The sequence below is a fragment of the Canis lupus genome, chromosome 6, assembly GCF_011100685.1.
Source record: "Canis lupus familiaris isolate Mischka breed German Shepherd chromosome 6, alternate assembly UU_Cfam_GSD_1.0, whole genome shotgun sequence".
NCBI lineage: Eukaryota > Metazoa > Chordata > Mammalia > Carnivora > Canidae > Canis > Canis lupus.
In genome coordinates this window covers 43,417,826-43,443,896 of record NC_049227.1, presented here as the reverse complement: position 1 = coordinate 43,443,896, position 26,071 = coordinate 43,417,826, and the positions used below count along the sequence as shown (strand labels likewise).

General features: G+C 35.4%; 1 protein-coding gene across 2 annotated transcripts in view; it reads left to right on the top strand.

Moving 5' to 3' along the window:
* The window catches only part of STXBP3 (syntaxin binding protein 3), a 50,266-nt gene that overhangs the window by 17,591 nt on the left and 6,604 nt on the right, over window positions 1–26,071 (top strand). The window contains exons 6-16 of one of the 2 annotated variants that reach the window (XM_038541133.1): window positions 192–292; window positions 4,836–4,990; window positions 7,862–7,952; window positions 10,637–10,761; window positions 13,978–14,073; window positions 14,207–14,264; window positions 20,887–20,952; window positions 21,658–21,738; window positions 24,094–24,232; window positions 24,517–24,623; window positions 25,394–25,486. In XM_038541133.1, the coding sequence (XP_038397061.1) occupies window positions 192–292; window positions 4,836–4,990; window positions 7,862–7,952; window positions 10,637–10,761; window positions 13,978–14,073; window positions 14,207–14,264; window positions 20,887–20,952; window positions 21,658–21,738; window positions 24,094–24,232; window positions 24,517–24,623; window positions 25,394–25,486 (1,112 nt within the window). The remainder of the gene's footprint in view (window positions 1–191; window positions 293–4,835; window positions 4,991–7,861; window positions 7,953–10,636; window positions 10,762–13,977; window positions 14,074–14,206; window positions 14,265–20,886; window positions 20,953–21,657; window positions 21,739–24,093; window positions 24,233–24,516; window positions 24,624–25,393; window positions 25,487–26,071) is intronic. The other variant, XM_038541134.1, reaches the window with a different exon arrangement.

Sequence of the window (26,071 nt, the reverse complement as noted above, 5' to 3'; positions counted from 1 at the left end):
GTCCTCTTCGCTAGAATATATTTGCTCTGTAAAGTGAAGAATATTTACATATTATCTCTGTACTCATAGTAAATTACTTTGTAAAAGTCATGAATTCTATGTAGAAAAAATCTTGAATGTTGAAATGATTAATTCAAAAGAATAAAAATTTAGATGGAGTTAATACTCTAATTTTTCTTTTTCCATCTCAGTTTGCCCTGATAGTCTCTTTAACAAAATTAAGGCTTCTTGCTCCAAATCAATAAGAAGATGTAAAGAAATAAATATTTCCTTCATTCCACTTGAATCTCAGGTACTTCTTCTTTTTTTTTTTTTTTTAATTTTAGCTCACAATGGATTTTAAAATTTGACTTTATGACCTTTTATGAACTTACTTGTTAATAAGGTATATCCTAAAGATGTTTTATATACTGTGTATTTAGTGAATCTTGAACAATTCACAAGTAGACATTTCTCATGATGAAGGAAAGGAGAAGAGCATAAATTGAAATAGAACATCATGAAAGTGGAGTTTAAATTTTACGGCTGCCACTAAGTCCTGTATATGTCAAGTTTTACAGCACTACCAGATTATGAAATCCAAAGATTCTGAGCACAGTCTATGTTAGATGACTCCAAAGAAATACTTTCAGCTTCTGTGACCATTTGTAATAACAAAACAAATGTTCTTCAATAAATTTTTTATAGAACATTATTAGATTATTTTAACATAAAAAATTTTGAATTTTTAAAATTCATTTTGACTTTGGAATAGTTATTAGCCTCCAATTAATAATAATAAAAGTGATAGGAAACACCTATATAGTACTCTCTATGCCAGACACTTTGCTAAATGTTTTCCGTAAATATATTCATGTAATCCTCATAATAGTTCTATTAATAGACAGTAATCCCATCTTCATTTTAAAAATGGCAAAATCAGAGAAGTTAAGTAACTGCCCCAAATCACACAGCGAGTGCATTGCTCAGCTTTGTTGTGCTCTGTTGTCTATGTTTGGATTCTAACATTTCATAGAATTAGAATAATTCACTGTTGTTTGGAACCATAAGGTCAGTATTTTAAGAGATGGAAAGGCTCTAGAAAAGAGATTTTTCTTTTAAGCTGTTGCAGTTTGGGGCAAAAAAAAAATTAAATCCAAACTGTAAAATTTTAAGATAACCATTTAACATTAGATTGTTTCCAAAGGTTACCTTAAGACCTATTTCTTTTAATATGATATGTAAGTTTAGTGTAGGATGAAATGGGCTTCCTAAATGACGTGGGATATAAACAGTAGTGTGAGAAATATTACAAGCATATCCAGAGCATCTGCTGTACAGATGGTAAATATAGTTTTAGTCTCAGAATTCATTAAAATTCTGCAGTTGCTCTTTTTGAAAGAGAGATTTGTGTAGCTATCTGACCAATTTGATTGGTGATGGAAATAACTTGTCTTTGTCTATATAGAGGACTCTCATGAGAATCATCTTACTGGTCTTTGCAAAATGTTGTGATTACTTAAGGTCCTGTCTATCTGCTTTGTTTTTCCCCTATGAAGTTTTTGCCTTTATTTCCTTGATATCTTAACAAGGTTTATGTAGTAAACTTAACTGCTATGGAGGAATTATAGTGAAAGTACTTTGAACTTTTGTTCATTTGTGAGTGAAGATAATAAATACAACTAAGCTGTTTGAGTTATGCAAGATCATGTGCAGTGGATGCTGTCTGCTAGATGCAAAGTGATTTGTTGTGCTGAGTATGATATATGCCCTACATGTACCTGAATGCTGTAAAAGAAGTCCAAACAATTAAACATTTTCAAAATGATATCAATTAGGATTAGATTTAATTGCATAGAACAGAAAAATTTACTTGCAATAGCTTAAACAAAATGGAAATTTATTTCTTACTAATATAAAAGAAGTCAGGAAATGGGTTATGTATGGCAGGTATGCTGACTCTACAAAGTTGTCAAGGGCCTATTCTAGGGATGACCCTCATGATCCAAGGTAACTATAGAATAATTTCATCCTCATTTGGGGAAGCAGGATGAAGGAGAGAAAGAAGAAAGTATATAGATTTCCTTTATATCTTGTTGGCTAAAATTTAGTCACATGGGTATACATAAATGTATGAGGAAAAAAATGTAGTCTTTTAGCTATGCATATGTAGATATGTGGCTGCTTCCCCCAGAGAATTGGTGTGGTTACTGAAAAGGACGGGAAGAATGGTTTTGGGGGAGGCAAGGAAAAGAGATTAATTTGTACTGGGAGAATGGGAAAATATTTGAAGAATGGATAGAATTTCATAAGGTAGTAATAAAGAGAGAAAGAAGAGGAAAGTGAGAATAGCCTGAATGCAGAGATACAGAAGCAGAAAAGTAGAGGGGAGCAGCAGAAGTGTGCATTATAAAGGCTGAAGATATGTTAGATAGATCTGTCTCTATAGGTAGGTTGGGACTGTTGTAAGAGGCTCCAGGTCCCACCAAGAATAATGGCAGAAAATGCACTGATGCAGAAGACCATGGGACTGGTCCTAATGTTTTTAAGGAAAAGTAGAAGTCAGGAGACCATTGGGGAGAGATTATTAAAATCAGTTATGATAGTGCTCCAAAGAAAAGTTGGACATTCAGCACATTTAGAGGTTGCACAGAGAGGAAGGAGGTTGATTCACTCCTGAATTTGAGTCAAAGAGATTAAAGAAATCTCTCAGAGAGTTTAAGATAATTACTGCTGTCACATATACATTAAAGCAATTAGATGTCAGACATTCAAGAATGTATGGGAAACTGATGATGGTGGACCTTAGGTAGTACAGAGTCTGGTGGAGTTTAGTAGAGAGGGTGCTAGATGATGTCTAGATAGAAATAGAGCTAAGCCAGCTATAGTTTAGTAAGAAAAGTAGATGGAAGTGGTAGGGGTGGGGAGAGTCTTTAAGGAGCTGATTATGGATCATGACGTTGAAGAAAGTATTTGGTAATAATAGTCTAAAGGAACATGTAATAGTGGACATGAAAAGTGGAGAAGGGGAGGAAGGAAATGGAAGAAATGGGAGTGTAGAATGAAAACCAGCTCTGAAATTCTCTTTGGTTTATTGGACTATCAGTTTAGATTAATTTAAACTGTGGTAACAACTTCCTAAATCTCAGTATATTACAATAACCAAGTTTGTTTCTCATTTGTGTTTTTGTCCATTGTGGTTTGCCTGGGGCTGTGCTCTGTATTCTCTTCATTCCAGGTCTTAAGCTCAAGGAGCAGCCCTTGTCTGGGACGTAGCAGAGGTAAAAGAGAAATGGTAGAGCCACACAATGGCTCCTTCCACTTACCCACCCCCCCACCCCCACCAATGGCTTTAAAGCTTTTGTGGGGAAGTAGAATGGGTCACTTCTACTCATTCCCATTGATGATAGCTAACGCTAACTTCAGTGAGTGAGAGGCCCTTTAGGGAAGGACTGTAAGCTTTATTTATTTTATTTTATTTTATTTTATTTATTTTATTTTATTTTATTATATATTTTATTTTATTTAATTTATTTATTTTATTTTTTTATTTATAGAAAGAGAGAGAAAGAGCAGAGGTTGGGGGTGGGAGAGGGAGAGAGAATCTGAAGGAGGTGTAGAGCCCAGTGCAGAGCCCAACTCAGGGATTGATCCCACAACCCTGAGTTCATGACCTGAGCTAAATCAAGAGTCAGACTCTTAACTGATTGACCCACCCAGTTGTCCCAGGGCAGTAAGTATTTTTGAACAGATAATATTAGCTACTGTTGTGTGATAATGTACTATGAGAAGTGCTTTTTTGGCACTTAATACAACAGCCAACACTTTGAGCAACACAGACATAAGTGGATTAGCTATGGCTAAATCTCCATCCCTCTTTGGGCTGCTGCTCTTGGTTATGTGTTACGTTCAAAGAAATGAATGCCCTACAGTGAAAGGAAACTTTCACGAGGAAGCTTATTCATAGTTTAGTAGTTAACCTATGATAATTGTTATATACCTACTTTTACACTCAATACGTTATCCTAGGCTAAGAGGGATTACTATCATTATTTTTTAAAAAATAAAAATTGGTTTAATGGAGAACTCCCAACCCCAGTTAGAGAGCTGCTTCTTTTGTACTCTTCAAATAACACAATAATAGTAAATCTCTAATCCAGTTCTTTGTACATAAGTAAATGCTTTTGTTAGTTGAATAAATGTGTCTTTGAGATTTCAGTGTATCTATGATTAGACCAATTACTAGGTCTGACACAATAGGTGTTTTTGGGAAATATGTTTCTATTTTAAGGAAATGAAGACTACCTGAGGAATTGAAGAAACATCTCAACTATGGAAAATTTCTGGGTTATTCTCTAATGGATTAAGTTGCTTAATGTAGGTCAAATATATAGACCAATTTTGGCTTTGTTGTATTTGTGCCAGGTATTAGATTTTTTAGTTTGACTACCTCAGATTTGTTCATCTGTTGCACAGGTAGTGAAAAACAAACAGTACAATCTGTATATGAAACAAGAATTGAAGGAGAGAGGTAGACTAAGCAGGAAAGGAGAATGAGAAAAGAAATAGGGATGAAATCAAGAGGACAGAGAGAAAATGAGACTTGATTAAGGTAAAGACGGAGAGAGGTAGACTAAGCAGGAAAGGAGAATGAGAAAAGAAATAGGGATGAAATCAAGAGGACAGAGAGAAAATGAGACTTGAATGAGGTAAAGACACAGTGGCCTCAGGAAACAGCGTGGTTAGTGCAAGTAATTTTTTTAATGTCCCAAATAATAGCTGTGTTTTTTATTTTTATTTTTTTTTAAATTAAGTCAGCAAATTGACAGTGTGACCTTTTTTTCGGCCTAACTTAGGTTTATACTCTTGATGTACCAGATGCATTCTATTACTGTTACAGTCCAGACCCTAGTAATGCAAATGGAAAAGATGCCATTATGGAAGCAATGGCTGAGCAGATAGTAACAGTGTGTGCTACCCTGGACGAAAATCCTGGAGTAAGATATAAAAGGTAAGATACTCAGTAGTGTCTGTATATTACGATTTCTATTTGATCTCTAGTGTAAAGGTAAGTAATGTCTCTGTGCTTGTGTTCATTGGTTTGCAGTTTATTTTCCATGTAGAATTATGCTGTACATATAGAAGATATAGTTTAAGGTTGAAATTTCAGAGCAACTAACAGCCTTTATTACTAAATTTCAGAGCTTAAATTTGGTGTGATTTGCAAGCACTTTTTCATGAGTTTAAGAAATGCTTAGAGGAAGGGTCTTTGTTGTGATATAGAGAATACAGTCTTAAAGTTAATGTTTTATTACATTTTCACCAAATTTGAATTGCTATATTATCTGAATAGTGGTTTTAGTGTTGAAGTGTTCATAGTGTCTAATTCCAGTGGCCATTTTAAATAGATTATTGGGGTTTTTTAAAAAGATAAAGTTTGACTTTGATACTATGTACTTTTATTTATTTGCTTCTTTTTAAAAATAAAATTTACTGTGAAGTATATTAATTACATATGTATGGCTTGGTAAATCATTCCAAAGTGAACATATCCTCTAACCCCACCAAGGTCAAGAAATAGAATGTAGATGGCATCTCAGAGGTTCTGCTCATGATCCCCCTTGATCATCACACCATCTCTCCTCCCCAGAGGTGACTGCTATCCTGACTTCTAACACATTTTTAGTTTTGCCTGATGTTGAACTTGGTAAAATGAAATTATATAATATTTTTTGTTTCTGGCTTGTTTATTCCACATTATGTTCTGAGAGTCATTTATGTTGTTGTATGTAACCAGACAACTTGGATTTTAATCCCTGCTAATTACTAGCTGTGTGACCCTTATGCCTTCAGTTTCCTTATCTATGAAATGGGAATGATAATAATACCCATCTTATAAAGTTGTTGTTAGAACTCTGTAAAGCTTTCAGAATAGTGCATGGCACTAGTAAAATGGTAGTAGTATAAATATACTGTGGTACTTCCTATAAGTATTATCACTCACTTCTCTTTTAGAAGTTTCTTTAATTTAAACATTGGCATTGGTCAAGTTTGTTGGCCCAACTGTTTAATTTCAAATTCATGTGATACCTTAAGCTATATTACTCTCAACCACTTAAAAAATCTATTAATTACTTAGAAAAGTATAGCAAATCCCATTAATTCAGATGTTACCTAATAAGCTCTACTCATACATACATCAGGTCTTGAAAACATTCTTTTTCTTATAGGTAATGTACTAATTACATTTCAACTTCAGGAGAACAGAGCTAAGTGGTTTATCTTCTGGTAGAGTTCAGTGTTCAAGTTTCTGCTCTTGGTATTAGCTCTGTTGAGGGAAATGAGTAAATATAACCAATTAATAATTTAAAAAGCTCACCTATGGACCTGTTTTGAGTTCTTAAAATAGTTAAAGAATAATTTAGGGGCTTTTAAAGTTCTACATGTATTTTCTCAAAGCATTCCTTTTTTTTTTAATTTTTATTTATTTATGATAGTCACACACAGAGAGAGAGAGGCAGAGACACAGGCAGAGGGAGAAGCAGGCTCCATGCAAGAGAGAGAGAGAGGCAGAGACACAGGCAGAGGGAGAAGCAGGCTCCATGCACCGGGAGCCCGATGTGGGATTCGATCCCGGGTCTCCAGGATCGCGCCCTGGGCCAAAGGCAGGCACCAAACCGCTGCGCCACCCAGGGATCCCTCAAAGTATTCCTTTATATCTTCTGGACTGTTACAGTGTAATTCTAACATAAAATTACTTCCTTTTGAAATATTTTATTTTATTTATTTATTTATTTTTAAATTTTTATTTATCTATGATAGTCACACACACACAGAGAGAGAGAGAGAGAGGCAGAGACACAGGCAGAGGGAGAAGCAGGCTCCATGCAGGGAGCCCGACGTGGGACTCGATCCCGGGTCTCCAGGATCACACCCTGGGCCAAAGGCAGGTGCCAAACCCCTGCGCCACCCAGGGATACCTTGAAATATTTTAAAGCAAAATGGGTAATAAATTATTCTTTATAGTTGCTGCTTTATTTAACTCTCCAAAGTCCTCACAATGAGATCCTCTGTTTTTGAGGTTGGTATGCTAGTTGAGGAGCCTTTTCCAGCATTTTTCTTGTAGACTCAAAAGTACCATAATAACATGTCACTGATCATGAAGTTTTAAGTTAGACTATGATTTTATCATTTTAGAAGAGAGTGATATACAAGATTTTATGCAAAAGATTATATTGGAAAGATGATCAGCTGTTAGAGAACATGTTGGGATATCGCACACTGCTAGTGGGAAGGATAATTGGTCAACTTATTTGGAGAGCAATATGCTAATATCTAGAAAAGTAAAAATAATATACTTTGTGACTTGGCAGTTATACTTTTAGGCAAACATACTGACTTAAATGTCTATTCTTAAGGGAATGAATACATAGAATCCAGTAGAATCATATGATCGAATACTATTTAGAACTAAAATGATAAATTTGGTATATATGTGTCAACATAGATCTCAAACATATATAAAACATATATAAAATAGTAACTATATATAACAGCATTGACAGGAAGACTGCACACCAAATTCATGATCTTGGTTAGATAGAGTAGTGGAGAAGCCTAGGAATTGGGAAGGAAATAAAAGGAACTGCAATTTTACTTATATGTATTATTTTCTTTACATTAAGAAAATTGAAGCACATAAAAGGTTTACATTTGTAAAATCCAGACAAATTAGTATAATATTATATTTGTTATTATCTGAATTTTTCTGTTGATAAACTTTTAATAAACTAGCATGGTTTAATTTTAGAATTCAGCTTTAGATATTATAACATATGTTTTGAAAGAAAGATAATTGTTTGAACATTTTTTCCACTTTTAGTAAACCTCTAGATAATGCCAGTAAGCTTGCCCAGCTTGTTGAAAAAAAACTTGAAAACTACTACAAAATTGATGAAAAGAGCCAAATAAAGGTAATGTATAAAAGGCAAATAGCGATTATGCACAAAGTCTGTTATTTCTTCATAAAGCAAAAAAGCTATTGTTCATTTTCCACTACTTATTGGGGAATCATTAACATAGATGGTAGCTGAAACCTTAATAGTGTGGTTTTTGTGGGGAAGATACATGTTTGAAGTAAGCACTATGTCCAAATCTGGGCTCTGCCATTTAATTTATAGATATGTCCATTTGGGCAACTTATATAACTTTTCTGTGCCTGAGTTTTTTTATCTACAAATGGGGATAATAAGAATACCTATTTTATAAAGTAGAGAGAGGGTTTTTATAACAATGCTTGCTACTGAGTAAACAGTATATTCTAGTTATTGCTAGCTCTGTGACTTTGTACAAATTATCTACTTGAGTTTTTTCATTTATAAAATGGATGAGGTAAACATATTAGCTTGGTTGATTAGTATGAAGATGAGGCAAATTAACGTGTCTGGCACATATAGGAGTTTAATAAATGGCAGCTATTATTATCTTATGAAAATAGTATAAAGTAATCGGAGACTAAGGTTGAGACCTGGAGAATACCAGCATTTAGGCTTGGGTTGGAGAATGAAGTGAGTAGACTGAAGGAGGTGGGGCCAGAGGCTAGGGAGCCATATGAAGTGAACGGAAGAAACTGTTGATAATTTAGAACTAAGAGGAGATGAGAGAGGAAACCACTGATAAAGTGTTTTTTAGTATGTGAAATGAAAAGAATAATACATAGAATGTAAAGGGAACGAAAGCAGGGCTTGAATCTTTTTCTATTTGGAATCTTGGAAGGCATCCCAGTGGAAGGGGCTCTTGAGCTTAAAGAATCAGTACATTATAGAAGAGGGACTTTTTGCTTTAATAACCTGATTCTTTGGCAGAGGCATAATGAAAAAGGGAAGTTCACAAACAGCTGCACTGAAATGGGAGGGTGTAAGCTTAGATGTAGTGTTAGTCTAGAACTTTAAAAGTTACTAGAGGTCTGGTGAAAGCTGTTCTGGTTGTAGTTAGGAGGATAGTGGCTCAGTGGGTAGCATAGTAATAATAAATGTATGTTGAATGAGAGAAGAGACATACAATCAGTATGTTAGTAAATACCCTTTTGTCCTTCATAATTTCAATGAAAAAAAAAAAGAATCCGCAATAAACAAACTTGTCCTTTCCATTTTTCTGCCTGGGAAATTATACATCCTTCAAATGCTGGATAATTTTCCTTCATTTAAGGGCATAATGAAGTGTCACTTCCTTTCCGAAGCGTTTCCTGACTCTTTAGGTCAAATGATACTTCCTTCCACATATCATAACCCCAATCCTTAATATCAACTTACATTGCACTTTTTCTATTTGTGTTTTTGAGGACTTAAAACTTACATGAATTGAAGGCTAAGTGCTAGGCACTAAATGTCTTATGGTGTTATTACATTAAATCTTTACAGTCATCGGTTCTACAGAACAGCAGAGGTTCTGGTTGTATTTTGTTTTACAAATGAAAATACTGAGATACTAACAAGTTAAACAGTTTGTCTAAAGTCTTACAGCAAAATAGTGGTCAAAATTGGACTCCAACCTGAATCTCTGTGATTCCAGAGGCCATGCTCTTAACCATGTATTTGTCTCAAGGTTTATTTTACAGCAAAGCAAGAGTTTTTGAGTGAGATAGTAAAGTGGTAGTACAAAGCTCCCAAAGTAGGAGGGGATCCAAGAGGGTTGTCCCTGTCTCAAGGTTTAAATGAAAATGGTTAATTAAAAATTTTTAAAGGTCTATTTCATGTAATTTAACTATGTCTCATATATGTAAATAAATAGGAAACATCTGTCTAATGAGTTGTAGTTACTTATTTTTTTCTTTGAAGGTTTTATTTAAAGTCAAGTTAACGTATAGTGTTAGTTTCAGGGGCAGAATTTGGTGATTCATCACATGCATGGATTTGTAGTTATTTCTTACTGCTTTAATAATTCAAAAAATTTATTAATTTCTAAAACGAAGTATGGAAAATACTGATATTAACAATACTTTTCCCGCCACTGTTATTCACTGTTTCATGATTAGTGCTATTTGTGAATTAATAACACGGCTTTCGTTTTGATTTGCCATCCTAGCTGGCATGAGTATAATCTTTTTAAATAGCATAACAGTTAAGAGCACAGGCATGGAGTGAAACTGACCTGGGATGGAATATCTGTTCTGCCACTGACTAGCTATGTGATTTGGGCAGGTTACAAATTTTAAGCTTTAATGCCCTTGTCAAATGGAAATAATAATACCTGCCCCACATGGTTGCTATAAGAATTAAATTATGTATTTTTTGCTTAGCACTTGTGCTTAGAGCTTTAGTAAATACTATTCATAATTTATATCAGTTTTAGGGTCTATGGAGCTGAATTCCTCAGAAAATGGATTTTAGTGCAAGGCAGATGTTACTTTTTTACAATGAATTTTCACAATATTGTAATATTGAATATAACCCCTTAATCTAATTATGAAAGCTTTCGGTTTTATAGTCTTGTTTTTCTCTTTGTTGTGCCACTCTGAATTTCTATTTTAATAGAACTTCATGTTCTTAAGAATGAGACAGAACTTAGGAGAAGTCTGCTTTTGTTTTCTGAGATATTAACAAGGTGTTCACACAAAGAAATTCAAATTTCTGAAGATAATTTTATCTTGTTATTCCAGGGTAAAACTCATTCCCAGCTCATAATAATTGATCGTGGCTTTGATCCTGTGTCCACTGTCCTGCATGAACTGACCTTTCAGGCAATGGCATATGATCTACTGCCAATTGAGAATGATACATACAAGCAAGTATAACTTGAAGGGCATATAAAGGGCATATACAAACAGAATATATAGGATATGAGCATTCATGTAGGCACCAGAAATCTAAAGCCCCTGTAACTTTGATATTCAGAAACCTAACCATTCTCTTACCGCTATAATCATAACTTGTTAAAAATATCTTGACCGTCTAAGTTAATGGATAATTTGCTTTGAAAAAGCTTTTTTGGTATAGTTACTTCCTTAATTAATGTGTACAACAAAGGTACATTTAAACAGGTAGAATTTGGACTTTTTGCTTATGTTAAGAGTAAATACCAGGCTCACTACTATATTTGTTGAAGTGGAAACCATATTCAAACTTGTTAGGCTATAATTATTCTGACTCACACATGCAAAAGTGTCTGTGTGTATGTCTTGTCAATATAATGTATTTAAGAAGATTAGGAGACTGGAAAACTGAATAGGATAACTACTAAGAATGGGCATAGTGTTACTAATTTGATACCTATTGACTTATCTCTAATATAAGCATATGTAGTTTAAAAGTAATGCCAAACAGAAAGCTAAATGAAAAGTGAAATAACTTTTCTATCAAGGAACTATTTTATTGTATTATTGTGAATCATTTTGAGCATATATAGATGTACATACATGTATATATTACATGTTAATATCATAATCTCTAAGTCCAAATTGGCATTTTTTTTTTTTTGCATTTTTCAGCTATGATTTACTGCTTAAGCATAGTAGAAAAAGGAAAATGAGTTAGTTTTCTGAAGTTTTATATTTAAATTAATCTAGTAATTCTAATAGATGAAAAGATCTATTTTCTATTGTGTGTATTGTAATTTATGTGTTTTTTGTTGTGTGTTTATTTGTATTCTGGTCAAATCCTGGCTCCTAAATTTTTCTCTGTGTAATTTATATTACTGTCTGGTGATATATAGGAATCAGTATTGCTATTTTTCTAATACAAAAGTAGTTTTAAACAGTTTATTCAGAGTTTTCAGAAGAGATACTGTTTATCTCTCGTCGTTTAGTCTCTAAACCTTCATTGCCCAAGAGATTTAAAAAAGAATTAAATTTTTATTTATTTATTTATCTATTTATTTATTTATTTTTTAGGATTTATTTATTTATTTATGATAGACACAGAGAGAAAGAGAGAGAGAAGAGAGAGAGAGGCAGAGACACAGGCAGAGGGAGAAGCAGGCTCCATGCCAGAAGCCTGACACGGGACTCGATCCCGGGACTCCAGGATCGCAACCTAAGCCAAAGGCAGGCGCCAAACCGCTGAGCCACCCTGGGATCCCCTAAGAATTAAATTTTTAAAAAGGAAAAAGAGGAATTAAAGGACTTGGTTTCAGACTATAAACATACATGTCAGATTTTTTTTTTTAAAGATTTTATTTATTTTTATTCATGAGAGACAAGAGAGAGAGGCAGAGACACAGGCAGAGGGAGAAGCAGACTCCATGCAGGGAGCCCAATGTGGGACTCGATCCGGGGTCTCCAGGATCAGGCCCTGGGCTGAAGGCAGAACTAAACCACTGACCCACCCGGGCTGCCCCATGTAAATAACCTAGTATTTACAATATTTATCTCTCACAAGGCACCTGTGGCTTAGTTGTCTAAAGCATCCCAACTCTTGATTTCAGCTCAGGTCAGATCAAGCCCCATGTCAGGCTTTGAGCTGGGTGGGTATGGAGCCTGCTTAAGATTCTCTCTCCCTGTCTTTTTGCCCCTCCCCTTCCATCCATCCATCCGTCATCTCCCTTCAACCCCTCATTTGGCTCTGTGATGGGTGTAGTGCCTACTTTAAAAAAAAAAATTTCTCTCCCTAGGTTTGATGGCAAAGAAAGCCAGGTTTAATTTTTTAAGAGTAAAGAAGAGGCTTAAAAAAAAAAAAAAAAAAAAAAGCCAGCAATACTCTATTATGAATCAGGAAAGTCCAGAGATAAGACTAAGATGGAAGCTTGAACTACTTATGTTTTGTAGTCCATTGCAATTGTTAATGGAACCAATACAAAGCAGAAAATTCTCAGTATCCATATTCTACTTTTTATTTTGGTGATTGATTGATTTTTGGTGATCTCTTTAAATGTACTCTTAAAATAGGGTTGTCATCTTCTTTTATTATTGTTAGGCTTACTGCCTGCCGTAATCTTTGTTTATAAATCAAAGGTTAAAGATATTATATGAGTACAAAGTGGCATTTTAAATTGCAAATGGGCGGCTTCCGTTCTTAGTGTATTCTGAGTGAGCACAGTCACTCTACCTTTGGATATCTGCAATTAAGACCACATAGGTAAATGGTTTTATAGGGGGGCCTATAATTTGGGGAATTCTGGAAGTGAGTGCACTCATACAGTAGAAATCTACATTTATTGTCTGCAGTTTAGGGCTGGGAAAGTTCAAAGCTGCCCTTCCTAATCTTGGCTCAGGAAACTGACAGTTGCAAGGGTGATTGAATCTCCCTAGCTCCACAGATGGAAGGAGGCTATCTGCATAAAAAAGAGAAGGGAGAAATTACATTTGGGGAGGCATTCAGGAAGCCCATTTTGAGTAATTTCATGAACTCCTTGAATTGCTTCTTGCTTCAGTAGGACTCATTAAAGCAATCACAATTTTTTATGACTACATTAGTTTTTCTCTCATTTCCTTTCCCATTCTTCAAAGGAGATGTGGTTTATAGGATTAGGGAAGAATATAGAAACAGATAATACATGTTTATGAATTTATTTACTTGGATACATGTTTATGAAAGTGTGAACTCTGACATCAGTATTTAATAGGCTACATTAGGGGTGAATTTCTGTTCTTCACTTAACGAGTCTTTGATAGTTATGTTGATGGTTATGATGAACACATCAAAATAGTATTTTAAGCAATTAGGAGATGTTAATATAAATTCAGTGTTGTTCTTAGAGTTGATTGTAGGACATTGAATTTTTGTTTCATAAAATACCATTTTGCTGACCCTAAAACTATAATATAGCTAAATCCTAACATTTGAAAACAAAAATATCTTGGTAGATAGCACTTTGATTTTTAATGTAAGGATAGCAATATGCCATAGTTTTGATTAGGTATTCATTATCCTCCTAAAATATTGATTGAATAGTGTGTATTGTTCAATTTCTTGAGCTGAGTGTTAAAATTAGTATTTGTAAAACTGTTTCTTCCACTTTTGGTGGGGGGTAATCCAAAAGATTTATATTTCTGTCTACTTGCAGATACAAAACAGATGGGAAAGAGAAGGAGGCAATCCTTGAAGAAGATGATGACCTCTGGGTCAGAATTCGACATCGGCATATTGCAGTTGTATTAGAGTATGTGAACCCACTTTAATTTTTATTACATATTTTTCAGGCACTATGTACATGAAAGTGTATTTTATAATCTAAAATATTTCTCTAAAGAGTTACACCTTGGAAATCTAAAGAATTTCCTCAAATTTGACAGGGAAATTCCCAAACTAATGAAGGAAATTTCATCAACAAAGAAGGCAACAGAAGGAAAGGTAAGACTTTTATTTAACATTCAAAATAATATGGTGAGTTTTAAAATGTGTTTAAAGTTTTTATTTTATCTTTTTAATTTTCCATTTGGCAAAATTTCTGACATACACAAAAGTAGAGAAAATGAATTCCCATGTACCTATTACCTAATCTCAATAGTTAGCAACATTTTGTCTGTCTTGTTTCATTTGAATTTATTTTTAAATTTTTATTTTATTTTTAATTTTTTAAAAAAGATTTATTTATTCATGAGAGACACACAGAGACAGAGACATACATCGGCAGAGGGAGAAGCAGGCTCCCTGCAGAAAGCCTGATGTGGAACTCAATCCCGGATCCCGAGATCACATCCTGAGCTGTAGGCAGACAACCACTGAGCCACCCAGGTGTCCCTGAGTTTATTTTTATTTTTATTTTTTTATTTTTTATTTTTTTTTCCTGAGTTTATTTTTAAAAGGCCATTTTAGCTGATTTCATCAGTGCATTTTTTGTTAGATATTTTTTTTATATTGAGGTGTAATTTACCTAAGTGCACAAATCTTTTTTTTTTTTTAAGATTTTTTTATTATTTATTTATGAGAGAGAGAGAGAAAAAGAGAGAGAGGCAGGGACACAGGCAGAGGGAGAAGCAGGCTCCATGCAGGGAGCCCGATGTGGGACTCGATCCCAGGACTCCAGGATCACGCCTGGGCCTAAGGCAGGCACTAAACAGCTGAGCCACCCAGGGATCCCCTAAGTGCACAAATCTTAAGTATATACTGAGTAAATTTTTACTTTTATATGTATATATTTGGAACCACCACCTAAATCAAGATAGAAAACCTTTCCATCATTCCAGAAGATTATACAATAATATCATCTGTGAATAAAGAAAATTTAACCCAATCCTTTCCAATCTTTATACATTTTAAAATAGTTTTCTTTGTAGTTAATATCTCTTAGCTTTATAATGTAGAACAGAATTGATGATAGAGGATATCATTGTCTCATTCCCAGCCTTAGGAGAAACATGTTTGAAATTTCACCTTTGAGTGTTGTATTTTAGATACATCCTTTTGTTGTTGTTGTTGTTGTTGTTGTTGTTGTTGTTTTTGAGAGAAAGCACAAGATCGGGAGGGGTGGGCTGAGGGCAAGGAAGAGAGAGAATCCCAAGCAGTCTACACACCTTGCATGCGGTCCAGTGTGGGCTCCATCCCAGGAACACTTGAAGTCATCATGTGAGCCAAAATCAAGATTTGGATGCTCAATTTGCTGAGCCACTCAGGTGCCCCTTTAGGTTTATCCAGGATTATCCTATTATTAATTTGCAAGTAGGATGTTCAGGTTTTTGTAATTAGAATGGGTGTTAGATTTCATCAAATGTTTTCTTAGCATCTATTGAAATTATTTTTCTCCTTTTTTCCGTTAATATGACAAATTACATTGATTCTCTAACAAACCAACCATGTATTCCCAGAATAAGTTGCACTAGTCTTGATGCATTATCCTTTTCCTATAACACTGAATGTATTTGCTAAAATTTTGCTTGGGATATTTAATTCCAGGTTTATGAGAAATATTTCCCTGTCATATTCCTTTTTTATTTTTTTTAAAAGATTTTATTTATTTACTTAGAGAGAGCCACTTGTAAATAGGGGGAGGGAGAGAGAATCTCACACAGACTGTATGGAGCACAAGATGTCCAGTATAGGGCTAGATGTCACAGTCTTGAGATCATGACTTGAGCCAGGATCAGGAGTCGGACACTCCCCAACTGAGCTGTCCTGGCACCCCAGAATGTATCCTTATATTTTCATAGTCTACCTTAAAGTATACTTTTGCCATGTCCTGAATAATTCAAGAATCTTACAACAGTTTAACTACATTTATCCCTTCCTCTTTTGTGTTATTGTTTTCATATATTTTACTACAACATGTGTTTTATAGACTAAAGATATCATTTGGCGGGGGCGGTGCCTGGGTGGCTCAGTTGGTTGAGCATCTGACTCTTGATTTCTGCTCAGGTCTTGATCTTAGGGACCAAGCCCTGTGTGAGGTTCCATGCTCAGCAGGGAGTCTGATTAAAATGATCTCCCTCTGCCCCTTGCCACCCCCAACCTATGCTCACACTCTTTTGTTCTCTCTCTAAAAATAAATAAATAAATCTTTTAAAAAGATGTTATTTTTGGGATCCCTGGGTGGCGCAGCGGTTTAGCGCCTGCCTTTGGCCCAGGGCGCGATCCTGGAGACCTGGGATCGAATCCCACGTCAGGCTCCCGGTGTATGGAGCCTGCTTCTCCCTCTGCCTATGTCTCTGCCTCTCTCTCTCTCTCTCTCTCTCTCTGTGACTATCATAAATAAATAAAAATTTAAAAAAATGTTATTTTTGTTTTAAATTCTCAATAGACTTTTGTTTGTTTTTTGTTTGTTTGTTTTTTAGAGAGAGAGAGAGTGTGGAAGGGGTGGGGAGGGGGAGAATTTTAAGCAGGCTCCATGGCCTGCATGGAGCCCAACATGGGGCTCTGTCCCATAGCCCTGAGATCATGAAACCAAGAGTTGGACATTTAACCGATGGAGCCACCAAGGAGCCCCAATTCTCAGTAGACTTTTATATTACCCACATGTGTGTGAAATTTATTGTTACTTACTCCTTACTACTCTTCAGTGTTTTTCCATGAAGGCTGGATGAATTTTCAACTTTTGTTTTATCTGAGGATATCTTTGCTTTGCAAACTTTTCAGGTACACTTTTGCAAGATTTAAAATTCAAGGTTGGCAGTTTTCCTTTTAGCAGTGTGAAGATTTCAATGCATCACCTTTTGGCTACCATAGTTTATATTAAGGAAGCCAGCTTTCATGTTGTTTTCCTGAAGATAAAGTGTCTTTTGGGACGCCTGGGTAGATCAGCAGTTGAGTGTCTGCCTTTGGCTCAGAGCGTGATCCCAGGTCTTGGGATCAAGTCCCGCATTGGGCTCCCTGTGAGAAGCCTGCTTCTCCCTCTGCCTATGTCTCTGCCTTTCTCTGTGTGTCTCTCATGAATAAATAAATCAAAAAATTTTAAGTGTCTTTTTAAAGATTTTCCCTTTATTTTTGATTTTTAGCAATTTAGCCATCATGTTTCTTACTGTAATATATTTTTCTTGGTATGTCTCTTCCTTGCATTTCTTGAGCTGTTTGAATCACTGGATTAGTAACTTTCATCATATTTGTAAAATTCTTGGCCATTATTTCCTCGTGTCTTGATTTCATCCTACTATTTCTCCTTTCCTCCCAGGACTCCATCTACTTGAGTTAGATTTCTTTTTTTTCTACCATATTCTACATCTTTTACATTCTGTTCCTTTTTTTTTTTCCCCATACTTTTTTCCTCTTTGCTTTAATTGAATGTTTTCTATTAACCCGAGTCTCCTATTTCTGTCTCTGTTGATGTCCATTCTCCTGTTAAAGTCATTCTATATATTGTTCTTTTTACATTGATTTATAAAAGTTCTTGCTGTATAATATAAAATTCTGTGTGTTTTGACAAATTCCTACAATCATATAACCACAGTCAATATATAGAATACTTCCATTACCTTCCCAAAATTCCTTTTTGTCCCTTGTAGATAACCCCTCTATTCAGCTCTGATCTGGCAACCACTACTCTGTTCTCTGTCTCTATAGTGTAGCCTTTATAATACAGTAGGACTTCTCATTTATTGTAATACACTTGTATTCATGTTGCATGTAACAGTGGCTTCACCAACTAAATACTGAGTAGTGTTCCAGTTTCTGTGTATACCACAGTTTATCTACTCAAGTTGTTGAACATTTTTTTTTTCAGGTTGTTGGTAATTATGAGTAAAGCCACTATAAAACATTCAGGTCTCGTATAAACAGGTGTTTTCATTCACTTGGGTAAATGAGTGAAATTGCTGGGTCATATGGTAAATGCTTTTTTAACTTTATAAGAAAATTCCAAACTGTTGTGGCTGTACCATTTTATACTCCCACCACCATTATAGGAAGTCACTTTGGTTTTATTTTTATTTATTTTAAGATTTTATTTATTTATTTGAAAGAGAGAGAGAGAGTGATAGTACGAATAGGGAGGAGATGGAGAAGCAGCTCCCCACTGAGCAAGGAGGCTTATGGAGGGCTTAATCCCAGGACCCTGGGATCACAACCTGAGGAGAGGATAGACTCTTAACCGACTCAGCCACCCAGACATATTTGACAGTGTTTTTTTTTTTTTTTTTTTTAATTTTTATTTATTTATGATAGTCACACAGAGAGAGAGAGAGAGGCAGAGACACAGGCAGAGGGAGAAGCAGGCTCCATGCACCGGGAGCCCGACGTGGGACTCGATCCTGGGTCTCCAGGATCGCGCCCTGGGCCAAAGGCAGGCGCTAAACCGCTGCGCCACCCAGGTATCCCGACAGTGGTTTTAATTTCTAATACTGTATTTAGTTTTAAGATAGCTGTTGAATTTTTTAAATAAATTCTAATTTTCTGATGAAATACTGTATCTTTTTCATCCATTTAGTCCATCTTTTCCTGTTTTCTTTAACATAAATATGTAATTTTTGAATTTCTTGTTTGCTAACTCCCCAACATCTGGATCGTCTTAGGTCAGCCTTTTTTTTTTTTTTTTTTTTTTTAAATTCCAGTATAGTTAACATACAGTGTTATATAAGTTTCAGGTGTACAATATAGTGATTTAACAATTCCATACATTACTCAGGTGTTTATCATAAAGTGTGCTTTTAATCTCTTATCACCTATTGCACCCATTCCCCCTGCAACTCCCCCTCTGGTACCATCAGTTTGTTCTCTGTAGTTAAGAGTCTGCTTTTTGGTTTCTTTTTTTCTTTGTTCATTTGTTTTGTTTCTTAGATTCCACATGAGTGAAATCGTATGGTATTTCTTTTTCTGACTGGCTTATTTCATTAGCATTAGACTCTCTAGATCCATCCATGTTGTTGCAAATGGCAAGATGTCATTCTTTTTTATTTCTGAATAATATTCTATTGTGTATATATACCACATCTTCTTTGTCTGAGATCTATGTTTATTGACTATTTTATCGCTTCACTATTGATCACTTTTTTACATGTCCAGTAGTATTTTGGTGTATGGTAGACATCTCAGATAACATATTTCAGAGGTTCTAAATGATGTTTGTTTGGTTTTTTTTTTTTGCAAATAGTATTAAGTTCTTTTCTGATGGCTGGGTAGCTCAGCAGTTGAGTGTCTGCCTTTAATCTGCTGATAAGTAACTTTAATTCTGTTGAGACTTAATACAAGGTGCTGTTATGGTGAGTGTATTTCCTTTTGTACTTAGTTCAAAGACATAGTCCTAGTACTGAATGTCTGGTATGTTCACTTAGCTCTTTCTTCTTTTTTTTTTTTTTTTTAAAGATTTTATTTATTTATTTATTCATGATAGTCACACACAGAGAGAGAGGCAGAGACATAGGCAGAGGGAGAAGCAGGCTCCATGCAGGAAGCCCAACGTGGGATTCGATCCCGGGTCTCCAGGATCGCGCCCTGGGCCAAAGGCAGGTGCTAAACCGCTGTGCCACCCAGGGATCCCGCTCTTTCTTCTTTGGATCAGAGAATACCAGTATTTTCTTACCACTAAGATCCCTCTGAAATCTTTGTTTAGCATTTAGCCACCCAGCAGTTGTTCTGTGGCAGTCCTTTAAGAGTTTTCCTGTTTATATGTGCACCTTAGCTTTTGGCTAGGGATCTCAAGCAACCCTTCTTTGAGTTATGTTGTGACTAGCTCTTTCTCTGTAGCACCAACCCCCCCCCCCCCCCCCCCGCCCCGACCCTACCTCACGAGCCCCAGCTCTGATCTCTTTCCTCTATCCAGAGAGACTAGAGCTTTTTACATGAATTCTGCTTTCTTTCCTATGTTTGGGAAAATGTCCCAGTGAAACGTCAGGGTCAGTACAAGGATCACCTATGCTTTCTTTTGCTCAAGTATCTTAGCTTTAAGCTCTTTTTCTCATACATTGGCTGAGAGCTCTTATGTATTTTGTCCAATTCTGTTTTATGGAGGGAAGACTAATTCTGATACCAACTACTTTGTTGTAACTTACAGTCTTTTGAGCTTTTTTTTTTAATTTGCCACATATTTAGAAAATTAACAATAGGGGGATCCCTAGGTGGCTCAGCAGTTTGGCACCTGCCTTCAGCCCAGGGCGTGATCCAGGAGTCCCAGGATTGAGTCCCAAATCGGGCTCCCTGCATGGAGTCCTGCTTCTCCCTCTGCCTGTCTCTCTCTCTCTCTCTCTCTTTCTCTCTCTGTCTCTCATGAATAAATAAATATTTTTTAAAAATTAACAATAAAACTACAAGATTTAAAAATTATTATATAGAGGGTACCAAGGTGGAGTAGTCAGTTAAGCATCTGACTCTTGGTTTCAGCTCAGGGTATGATCTCAGGATCATGAGATTGAGCCCCTCCTTGGGCTCCGGGCTCAGCACAGAGTCTGCTTAAGATTCTCTCTCTCCTTCTGTCTCTCCCCTCTGTGCGTGCACTCTCTCTCTCAAATAAATAAAAATAAATCATAAAAAAAATTAAGAAACTGCAAAAATTGTTATATAGGATATCTGCAGTATAAGTTTGTTTTAAAAATGTTTGACTTTTTTTTTCTAGACATCACTTAGTGCACTTGCCCAGCTCATGAAAAAGATGCCCCATTTTCGTAAACAGATTACTAAGGTAAGCAGTATTGTATATGAGATTACTTTATCATTTTTAGTGTATTAGTCCATCCAGTTCTATAGTCAGGATTAGTAGTGGGTGTCTTGGGATACTTGGTATTAGTTACCCTCTAAAATTCATCCAAATCCAGCTTCAACTTTTTGTATCTTTGTCTTCAGCAGCTAGAGAATTTTGTGTTTATCAACTTAAAAAGAAAATTCAACATTGGATTAACCAGTGGTGGTTCTGCTTGGTTCTTTAATAATTATATATTAGTAGTTAAGAGCAGCTAAGCCGTGTTAGCATTTAAACTGTTCATTTTGCTGTATCAATCCTTCTTATGAGTCATTGTCAGAATAATCTTAACACATTTTTTTTTTTTATCATATGGCACCCTGATCAAGAACCGATAATATAAATTCAAAAACTTTTTCTGTTGGACTTTTAGGGCTTAGCTTTTTTTTTTCCCTGACCACCTTTATCATTACTCTTAAACACATAGTCAACCCTTCCATTTTATTTTTTGCTGTCTCTTGATTGTCCCCTGTGGACCATGTTAATTCTCACTTCTCTTTTTTCTTGAACTATTTTCCTTTTTTACGTGGTACCTCCTTTCCACCTCAGCCCATAATTTCCTTCGTGCCCATCTCACAAGTTTAATATTATCAATTGTACAAAAAGAAGTTAAAATGTATTCAATAATTGATTTCTTTTGTTTTTCAGCAAGTTGTTCATCTTAACTTAGCAGAAGATTGCATGAGTAAATTCAAGCCTAATATAGAAAAACTCTGTAAAAGTGAACAGGTATGTGCAGAGTGAGAAATACCTATGTCATCATAAACTTCTAGATTAAACTTTGTAAGATGCACTAAATCACAGAATCTCTTTTAGAAGGAGGCTCAACTTGGCAGTATTTAAATACATCACTCCCCGGTTACCTGGGTGGCTTAGTCGGTTTAAGCATCTGACTTGATTTCAGCTCAGGTGTAGATCTCTGCAAGGTGGAATTCAGGCACCGAGTTGGGCTCCACACTTGGGCATGGACCCTACTTAAAAAATAAAAATAAATAAATAGGGATCCCTGGGTGGCGCAGAGGTTTAGTGCTTGCCTTTGGCCCAGGGCGCAATCCTGGAGACCTGGGATCAAATCCCATGTCGGGCTCCCAGTGCATGGAGCCTGTTTCTCCCTCTGCCTATGTCTCTGCCTCTCTCTCTCTCTCTCTCTCTCTCTCTCTCTCTCTCTGGCTATCATAAATAAATAAAAATTAAAAATAAAATAAATAAAAATAAAAGTAAATTAATAAATAAATACATCATTCCTCTCCAACATTATCAGGTAGCTATAGGTATCATAATAAGCAGTCTTTCCTAATCTATAATTGTGTGTTTTGGGTTAAATGTGATAATTTTAGTGTTTGGAACATTATTTCAGAGTAATGCTATTGGCAGGCCTTTCTTAATAGGTGCAACATTTAATGCAGCACCCTGCAGCATACTACATTGGCACATTTAACTTGTTTTAAGAGTCCCTCCTGCCCCCCCCTCCCCCACCACCGCCATAATGCCAAAACTGTTTAGACCGGTGCTAAGAGAAATGGAATGCAAGCGCTATTGAATTTTATTTGTTTGATTTTTTTTGAGACACTGAGAGCAAGAGAGAGCATGAACAGGGAAAGGGCATGGGGGAGGGAGAGAGAATCTTAAGCAGGGGTTCAATCTCATGACCTTGTGATTATGTATTACCTCAGCTGAAATCAAGAGTCAGACATTTAACCAACTGAGCCACCCAGGCACCCCAAGCCATATGTAATTTTAAATATTACAGTATAGCTGACTCTTGGATGGGGATCAGGGGTGCTGATCCCCCCCCCACACACACACACAGTAAAAAAGTCCATGTATAACTTTTGACTCCCGCAAAACTTGACTCCCCCACTCTAATAACCGTCTATTTGACCAGAAGCCTTACTGATAACATAAGCAGTTGGTTAACACATATTTTGTATGTTATATGTATTATATACTGTATTCTTACAGTAATGCAAGCTAGAGGAAATGTTTCTAAGAAAAGCATAAGGAAGAGAAAAATACATGTAAAGCACTTTGTTATATTTATTGAAAGGGATCCCTGGGTGGCGCAGCGGTTTAGCGCCTGCCTTTGGCCCAGGGCGCGATCCTGGAGACCCGGGAACGAATCCCACATCGGGCTCCTGGTGCATGGAGCCTGCTTCTCCCTCTGCCTATGTCTCTGCCTCTCTCTCTCTCTCTCTGTGTGACTATCATAAATAAATGAAAAAAAAAATTTTTTTGAAAAAAATCCATGGATAAGTGGATCCGCACACTTCAAACCCGTGCTATTCAAAGGTCAACTGTAGTCACGTTAAAAAGGTAAAAAGAAAGGTAGTTAATTTAAACAATGTATTTTAAAAAAATAAAAATAAACAATGTATTTGACTTGATCTAATGTTTTCCAAACATTATTTCAACATGTAATCAATATAAAAAATATTAGTGACATATTTTACATTCCTTTTTATGCACCAAGTCTTCAAAATCTAGTGTTTTCATTTATAAACACAGCTTAATTCAGGCTAGCCACATTTCAAGTGCTCATTAACCACATGTGGCTCAGGATTACCCTAGAAGCATAGGTTTAATCTTTTTTTTTCTCTGAATTATTTTTTTGACTTTTTATATTTTGTACAATCAGTAGTTTACAAGTAATGCCTGTATTTGAAGTATCATCAATGTTACATTAAAATTTAGCAAGATTTGGGCAGCCCCGGTGGCGCAGCAGGTTTGGCGCCGCCTGCAGCCCGGGGCGTAATCCTGGAGACCCTGGATCGAGTTCCGCGTTGGGCTCTCTGCATGGAGCCTGCTTCTCCCTCTGCCTGTGTCTCTGTCTCTCGCTTTCTCTCTGTCTCTATGAATAAATAAAATAAAATCTTAAAAAAAAAAATTTAGCAAGATTTAAGATCTTTAAAAAAATATTTTATTTTTAATCTCTACCCAGTGTGGGGCTTTGAACTTAACAATCCTGAAATCAGGAGTCACATACTCTACTGACTGAGCCAGCCAGGTACCCCTGGATTTAAGAGATTTTTAATTGAGAAGTGAACTTGGATTATAGGCCACTGACTATATTTAATTTTCATTAAGGACCTGGCACTTGGAACTGATGCAGAAGGACAGAAAGTGAAAGATTCTATGAGAGTACTCCTTCCAGTTCTGCTCAACAAAAGTCATGATAATTATGATAAAATAAGAGCAATTCTACTTTACATCTTCAGTATTAATGGTAATAGAGACTTTATTTTTATGAATATATTAAAATACTCAAATCTAAAATCACGTTATAATAAGTAATTACTATTGATCATAGGAGAGTCTTAGAAAATTCAAAAGTAGTAGCTTATGTTGGGTAAGATAAATATAAGGAAAAATTGGAAATTGGGAGAAGATTGAAGGATATATAATTAAACATTTGCTTTTATTTAAAAAGCTTTATTCATGGGTACTACCTGAAACTAGACATGATTGTGGTAGCAATTATGTGATTGTGCACTCATATTTTTATCTAAGGAACTACGGAAGAAAATTTGGACAGGTTGATCCAGAACGTAAAGATAGAAAATGAGAGTGACATGATCCGTAACTGGAGTTACCTTGGTGTTCCCATTGTCCCCCCAGTAAGAAATCTTTCGTTCAATATATATTCCTATCTGTACGTATATGGTTGTTTGCATTAAATATGTTTTCTTATGTGGGAATCCAAGTAAATAATCTTCTTAATTTTACTCTATAGATTTGGTAAGTAAAAATTTTTACATTTTGTTTTCTGTATATGAGTAATTTGGACAAATACATTTTTCTAGTGAATTTATATCTTAGGTCTTCTGTTATAATTTACTCTTTATGCTTTTCTCTGATTCCTTTTATAGTAAATCTTGAAAGAACTCTGTTTAGAATCTCTCTTTCCCATCAAGCTTTGCACTTTTGAGTAAATATATTTTCTGGTACTGATACATATTTTATCAGAGCACAAAATTATGAAATTATGTGACTCCTCCTACTTAGATTTTTTGAGTAGGCATTTCTACTCTTAGTTGTTTTTTTGTTGTTGTTGTTGTTGTTTTATAAGAATATATTAATTTGAGAGAGAGTGAGCAAGAGAGAATGCTCACAGCAGAAGGTAAGGGGCAGAGGGAAAGGGAGAAGTAGACCCACCACAAGCAGAGAGCCTGACATGGGGCACAAGGATCAATCCCAGAACCCTGAGATCCTGATGTGAGCCGAAGGTAGATGCTTAACCCACTGAGCCATCCAGGTGCCCCTGCACTCTTAGTTTTACTGAGTCAAACAGTCAACATAGTATTTGCTGTACTTTAAATACCTTTTTAAGAAATGTAATAATATTACTATATAAGATTACGGGTTTAAAATTTTTTTCTTCTATTAGTCTCAACAAAGTAAACCATTAAGAAAGGATAGGTCTACAGAAGAAACTTTTCAACTCTCTCGATGGACACCTTTTATCAAAGATATTTTGGAGGTAAAATTCATTAAATTTTACTTATACCCTAAGTGCCTTTGTGTAGAATATTTTTTCCTTTTTTATGTTTATCTGTCAGTCTGAGCATATCTGTTGGTCAGAAATTTCTGCTGTACTGGGAGGGTTCATAAAAGAAGGCTGTATCTGGGGTCAAGGGTGGAAAGGAAATGTGAAGATTCTTTAAAGATCTCAAACAAACTTACAAACTGCCTCAAAATAAATAAAAGTAAGCATACATACTGCCTTATTGGAAAAAAAAAAAAAACCCTGTTGTTTTAAATAACTATATGTAGCAGAAGGTTAAATAATTTATTTGAATGAAAGTTCTACAAAATAACGTTTGCATACAACCAGTTAGACTCTGGTATTCTTGGAAAAGTATTTGTGTTTTAAACTGTAAATTGTAAATTATAGTTTGCTGTTCCGTCCAACAGATGGCTTATGCCTTTAGTACTGTTTGCTTTTAGAAACTAATATTCAATTATGGGAAATTAGAAAATGAACTAATAAAAGTTGTATTATGAGCAATAAAATCATGACATTGATTGTTCAGTTATAGTTTCATTTATTCCAATTTTCCTTTGA